Source organism: Podarcis vaucheri (assembly GCF_965113315.1).
Source record: "Podarcis vaucheri genome assembly, chromosome: 7".
In the NCBI taxonomy this organism is placed as follows: Eukaryota; Metazoa; Chordata; class Lepidosauria; order Squamata; family Lacertidae; genus Podarcis; species Podarcis vaucheri.
In genome coordinates, this window is record NC_138765.1 from 80,555,640 (window position 1) to 80,561,964 (window position 6,325).

A 6,325-nucleotide genomic window follows, 5' to 3' on the forward strand; every position below is an offset into this window, starting at 1 on the left:
TTATGCCCCACCCATCTGGCTCCATTTCCCCAGCTACTCTGGGAAGCTCTCAACAGAATATTAAAAACACGATAAAAGATCAAACATTAAAAACTTCCCTAAACAGGGTCCCTTCCAACGCTACAATTCTATGAATCCACCTTTTCATCCAAGCTAGCTCAAGGTGGCATACAGAGTTCTCCTCATTTTATCCCAACAGCCCTGCGAGGGCAGCTTAGGCTGAGAGGCAGCAAGCGGCCCCAGCTTCGTTTCCAAGAGGAGGATTTGAACCCAGCTCCGAGTCCACCACTGTATCCGTTATACCACCCTGACTTACACCACAATTTTATCACTTTTTTTCTGGAGAGATTCATTGACTCCAGTTCATTATTTTGACATAGCTGAATTGACCGGGGGCGGGTGGGGGGGTATATACCATATATCATTTGCCTTTAGTATCACTCCCAGGTACTTATAAGAATGTAAAAAGAGCCTGCTGGCCCAGGCCACTGGTCCATCGAGTCCAGCATCCTGTTCTCACAGTGGCCTAGCACATGCCTCAATGGGAAACCCATAAAGAGGGTTCAAGCACACAAAAAACTTGTTCCTGCTGTTGTCTCCAGCACCTGGTCTTCAGAAGCTTTGCTGCCTCCAACTGCAGAGCCAGAAGAGAGCCATCATGGCTCATATTATTATTATTAATAATAATAATAATAATAATAATAATAATAATAATAATACCCTGCCCATCTGGTTGGGTTTCCCCAGCCACTCTGGGTGGCTTCCAACAGAATATTAAAATACAATAATCTATTAAACATTAAAAGCTTCCCTAAACAGGGTCGCCTTCAGATGTCTTCTAAAAGTCTAGTAGTTGTTTTTCTCTTTGACATCTGGTGGGAGGGTGGGTGCCACCACCAAGAAGGCCCTCTGTCTGGTTCCCTGTAACTTGGCTTCTCGCAGAGAGGGAACCGCCAGAAGGCCCTGGGCACTGGACCTCTCCTCCATGTTGATCTCATATTTAAAGCCATCCAAATTGGTAGCCATTGCTGTCTCCTATTGAAGAGAGATCCATAGCTTAACTGTGAGCTGCGTAAAGAAGGACTTTCTTTTATCTTAACCACGATGGGATATACACACACACCCAAAAAAAAGGAACCACCCCATGCTGGGAAAATGCTTTTTTAAAAACAAACAAACATGTTTTTAAAAATACATTGAATTTTGCATAGCTCACTGTCACCATCTAGTGTCACATTTGTATACTTTACAACACATTTAAAACGTTTCATTTGCAGCTGTGTAGATGAGTCCCACGTTATGTATTTCCTCAACGCAACTGCAATACCGAGGCTGGTTGCATTTTCTTTTTTGCAGTATAATATTGTTTGCTGGGTCCCTCACCTTCTCTTACAAAATAACATACACACACTCTTTTTTAAAAAAAAAATGCTGATCATCTGAAAACTACACAAAAACACAACTTCAAGAAAACAGATGTAGGACCCAGGATTGCAACACATTTAGCTGGAAAGTGTGTGTGTGTGTGTGTGTGTGTGTGTGTGGAATGACACAACAGAGTGAGCCCTTGTGTGTCTCCCCGCCCTGTTGCTCAAGCAGATGAGTGGAACTGTTTCCCCTTCTGGCGGTTCCTCCTCTTTCTAGGGAAATCTGGGTCCCACAGTGATGCTGCTGTTAGTTAGGCCCCCAGAGTCCACACCGGTCACTCCATGTTCAAAATAGATGTAACGGACTCCAGCAGGGTAGTTATGGAATGTATACGAGCCCTAAAGAGGAGGAGGAATGGTTAGGAGTCAGTTCAACAAAAGGAAGAGGAAGGAACTGATGTTTTCAAGAACTGTTTACTCAAGGCCCACATTAATATCCCAGAGCTGTTTCAATGCCTTTTTACTGCTAACCTCTCTCCATTCTGTCTCTCCGGGCTCACTTAAGACCAACTCTTCAGCGCGACATTCGCAGAGGACTTCAGAATCAGCAGACAACAGTTTCACGTGCAGAATGTAGTTGTAGGGGTCCTCGTCAAGGACGTCGCACCTATTTTGGGGCACAAAACGACACAAGAGCGATTTCTGAGGAGGAACCGATCCCGCAAAAAAGAGCTGATCGCATTTGGAGAATTTGCAGCTGCCTGCTTATTATGCATTTATTTAGGGTATCTGTATGGAAGTGAGAGCTGGACCATAAAGAAGGCTGATCGCCAAAGAATTGATGCTTTTGAATTCTGGTGATGGAGGAGACTCTTGAGAGTCCCGTGGACTACAAGATCAAACTTATCCATTCTGAAGGAAATCAGCCCTGAGTGCTCACTGGAAGGGCAGATCCTGAAGCTGCAGCTCCAATACTTTGGCCACATCATGAGAAGAGAAGACTCCCTGGAAAAGACCCTGATGTTGAGAAAGACTGAGGGCACAAGGAGAAGGGGATGACAGAGGATGAGACTGTTGGACAGTGTTTTCGAAGCTACCAGCATGAGTTTGACCAAACTGCGGGAGGCAGTGGAAGACAGGAGTGTCTGGCGTGCTCCGGTCCATGGGGTCACGAAGAGTCGGACACGACTAAACAACTAAACAACAACAAAGGGTATCTGTGCCCTGCTTTTCAGCCAAAAAGGCCCCCAGATCAGCTTACACAGAACCGAAACTGAAAACTAGACCACCCCTTTTCACAGGCTTGCAATCTGCAGCACTTGCTTGCAATCTGCACCACACAAGAGAGAAAAGGGACAAGGAAGGAAGAGGAAAATCAAAACATGGGCACCAGTTTCTAAACAGTTGTACCTATAGGGACCAGCTGGCACAATTCAGGGGAAGGAGGTGAAGCCCTGAGATCTTCGAAGCCCTGAGGACTAGGAACTTGTTGATTCCAAATTAAGCTGAGTTCTACTATCTACTGCGTTCCTCGCTATCTATTGTGTTCCTCGCTTTGCCCAGAAATTATGGCAGATGAGGAACCCCAAAGGTAGGAGTTCATTTTGCTTCTGCTATCAAGGAGGACTACCCAGCCCGCAACCCCTGGTTTCATCGGCTCCGGCACTCACCAGTCTTTCACAACAATATCAGGCTTGACTTCATCCATCAGCTCATCCCAGTAGCCATGATCCTTTAAGACGATGACCTGGCTTTTGGGTGAGGGCCTGAAAAAGAGATCAAAGCCATTATCACCATCACCCACGTGGACCCATTGATATTGGGTTGGAGAGCACTGGTGGGAAATCTCAGGCCCCAGCACCTACTGCAGCCCTCCAAACCTCTTTGTCTGGCCCAGGCTGCAACCCCTTCCCGACCCCATGCCCTACTGACTTTGACAAACTCAACAACCCAACTCAGAAACTTTTACCCTCCACGAAAGCATGCAAAGTTTCAACTCCCCATAGCAAACTCCCACTGGACAAATAAGTAACTGCTAAGCTCCTTACCTCTCTCGCCCTGACCTAGCCACGTGATCCACGCAACGGTCACCTCCAGACTGGATTATTGTAACTCGCTCTACGTGGGGCTGCCCTTGAGACTGACCCAGAAACTCCAGCGGGTGCAGAATGCCGCAGCGAGACTCCTTACGGGGTCCTCACTGCGGGATCGCATACACCCGGTGCTATACCAGCTGCACTGGCTCCCGGTGGAGTACAGGATCAGGTTTAAGGTGCTGGTTTTGACCTTTAAAGCCCTATGCGGCCTAGGACCCTCGTACCTGCGGGACCACCTCTCCTGGTATGTCCCACAGAGGAACTTACGGTCTTCAAACAAAAACATCTTGGAGGTCCCAGGCCACAGAGAGGTTAGGCTGGCCTCAACCAGAGCCAGGGCTTTTTTGGCTGTGGCTCCGATCTGGTGGAGCGCTCTGTCACAAGAGACTAGGGCCCTGAGGGACTTGACATCTTTCCGCAGGGCCTGCTGGACAGAGCTGTTCCACCAGGCCTTTGGCCAGGGCACAGCCTGACTTCCTCCTTTGGCAATCTTCACAGAACTCTAGCCCAATGGTTGCCATTAATTTGATTTGAATTAATTTTATAATGAAATGATTTTAGAATGTTGTATTATTTTATTGTTGTTAGCTGCCTTGAGCCCGGCTTCGGCTGGGGAGGGTGGGATATATATATAAAAATTATTATTATTATTATTATTATTATTATTATTATTATTATTAAACACATACCACCACCGCCCCAAATTCATTTGACTGGGAATGTGCTCCTTACCCGCTAAATGCACCAAAGCACCATGTTCCATCCTCAAAGGGAGAGTCATCCCTTGATAGCTTCCCTACATCCCAGGCCTCTTCTTGATCTGGCCCAATTTGCCAGGAGTTCAGGCCCTCTGTGGCGAATCCAGAAAGAAAAGGACAGTGAAAGGAAAGGATACATACAGATATTGAACCTGGGATTTCTGCACTCCCTACACACGAACACTGTCTCCAGATAAAGGTAATCACCCAAGGCAACCAAAACTATTTCCTTCCCGCCAGAGTGGTACCTATTTATCTACTTGCACTTTGACGTGCTTTCAAACTGCTAGGTTGGCAGGAGCAGGGACCGAGCAACGGGAGCTCACCCCGTCCCGGGGATTCGAACCGCCGACCTTCTGATCAGCAAGTCCTAGGCTCTGTGGTTTAACCCACCTATCTAATGCTTATTTTTTGAATTTTGAATTTTATGGTTATTCATGTTTTTATACTGTATTTTATGCTGCTTTTATAATTATATGTTTTAAATTTGTTGTTAGCCGCCCTGAGCCCGGTTTTTGAACCGGGAAGGGTGGGGTATAAATAATAATTATTATATTATTATTATTAAGATTTATGGCGCAGGAGAAGTCTGAAATAAGTTCTTGCTCCCCACCTTCGCCGCAGGGATTCCTGATAAGGTTCTTCTTCATTCTGCAGAGAAAGTAGAAAGTCTTCCAGTCAGGGAGAGCGCCAGTCAACACCCCAAGTGGGTAGCCGGCCTGCTCACACTTCTCTTTCCATCCCATGTTCAGAAGGTCCACCATGTCTCGCCACCCGGAGCAAACCAGACGGCAACTGTGAAGGAGGAACCAGGAAGGGAGCCGAAGGAAGATCTCCAGCAGCATCTCCTTGGGAAGGTCTTCGATATTCACCATCTTCCTTTGGGAAATGTCTGAGGAGGCCCACGAGGCGGGGGAAGAAATGGAAGAGAAAGCATCTCAGACTCTGGGATTCGCTCCCGTGAGAAGTAGCAACGACTGCCGATTCGGATGGCTTTAAAAGAGGATTAGACAGAGATGGAAAGAAGATAAAGTGGAAAGAAGATAAAGTCCCCGCCAGAGAAGAATGGCAGATCCAGTTGATGGGCTATGCCGAAATGGCCAAAATGAGCGGAAGAGTCAGAAATCAGGAAGACCAAAATTTTAATAGGGAATGGGGGAAACTTATAACTTATCATAAAAACCGGTGTAAACAGTTAAAGTCGTCAGTAGGATTGGAATATCACTTGTAGTTAAATGGTGAATTTTGGACACAGTGGAGAGGTAAAAAAGATTTTGGATTATCCTAAGAGATGCTGGAGGAAATGATTAACAATAGGACCCACAAAGGGGGAGGAGGGGAGTCCAAGAGATTCCTTGGAATGTTGTTTTTATGTTGTATGTTGGATATGTGACTGTAAATTTTTAATTTGAAAAACCAAATAAATAAATAAATTTAAAAATAAATAAATAAGGATTAAACAAGGTAATGGAGACATGAGAAGAGCCTGGTGGATCAGGTCAATGTTCCATCTAGTCCAGCATCCTGCTCTCACAGATGCCTCCAAGGGAAGCCCACAAGCCAGAGAACCGTCTGTGGTTTCCAATGTGATGGCCTGGGACCCGGGCTCAGACCTGGAACCAGAGGAGTCTCAGTCTGCACTGGATCCTTTGCCTCAGGCATCATCTGAAATAAGTCCTGATCCTGAAGGGTCCCAGTCTGCACAGGTTCCCCTGCAACATACACCAGCTGGGCCGAGTCAGGGGCCTGAACCTGCCCTGGCTCCAGATGCGGGGATTACTTTGTTGCCTTCAGCTGGGCCATCACTTACAGCTGCTCCACTACTGGTTTGGTCAGGGGAGGCTGAGATAGCCCCTGGGTCTAGTAACCCACTGACGTCTCCGAGCTGCAGAGACTAAGGTCTGAGAGAAGGAGAGACCTGAGTACTCACAGGAGGAGTGCTCACCTTCAGGCGAAACAGGGAGATGAGTCGCCAGATCGGGACCGGCTGATACCCCCACAGAGATAAAAGGCTGTCAGACCCTGTCCCAGGTTGCGGGAGCAACATTGCTGTATACCAGACCCTGTCTGAGATCCTGTACCTGTCCTTGCCTGGGTTGCTGCC

The 6,325-nt window shown here is 47.0% G+C and overlaps 1 protein-coding gene across 1 annotated transcript; it reads right to left on the minus strand.

The window, feature by feature from the left end:
* Window positions 1-1,423: 1,423 nt before the first annotated feature.
* On the minus strand, window positions 1,424-5,215 carry LOC309536387 (F-box only protein 44-like). The gene is made up of 5 exons (XM_082230586.1): window positions 4,835-5,215; window positions 4,196-4,313; window positions 3,038-3,133; window positions 1,899-2,034; window positions 1,424-1,766 (listed from the first exon to the last, which is right to left on the minus strand). Exons 1-5 carry the CDS (start codon window positions 5,094-5,096, stop codon window positions 1,641-1,643), a joined length of 738 nt encoding a protein of 245 aa, XP_082086712.1. The 5' UTR covers window positions 5,097-5,215; the 3' UTR covers window positions 1,424-1,640.
* Window positions 5,216-6,325: the final 1,110 nt, after the last annotated feature.

Bases quoted from the DNA above. Each gene is read 5' to 3' on its own strand.
- LOC309536387 (XM_082230586.1), bottom strand. From the start codon at position 5,096: ATGGTGAATATCGAAGACCTTCCCAAGGAGATGCTGCTGGAGATCTTC. The intron at 4,314-4,834 runs GTGGGGAGCAAG...GATTCGCCACAG, and splicing joins CAGGAATCCCTGCGGCGAAG to AGGGCCTGAACTCCTGGCAA. The intron at 2,035-3,037 runs GTGAGTGCCGGA...GCCCCAAAATAG, and splicing joins GATATTGTTGTGAAAGACTG to GTGCGACGTCCTTGACGAGG.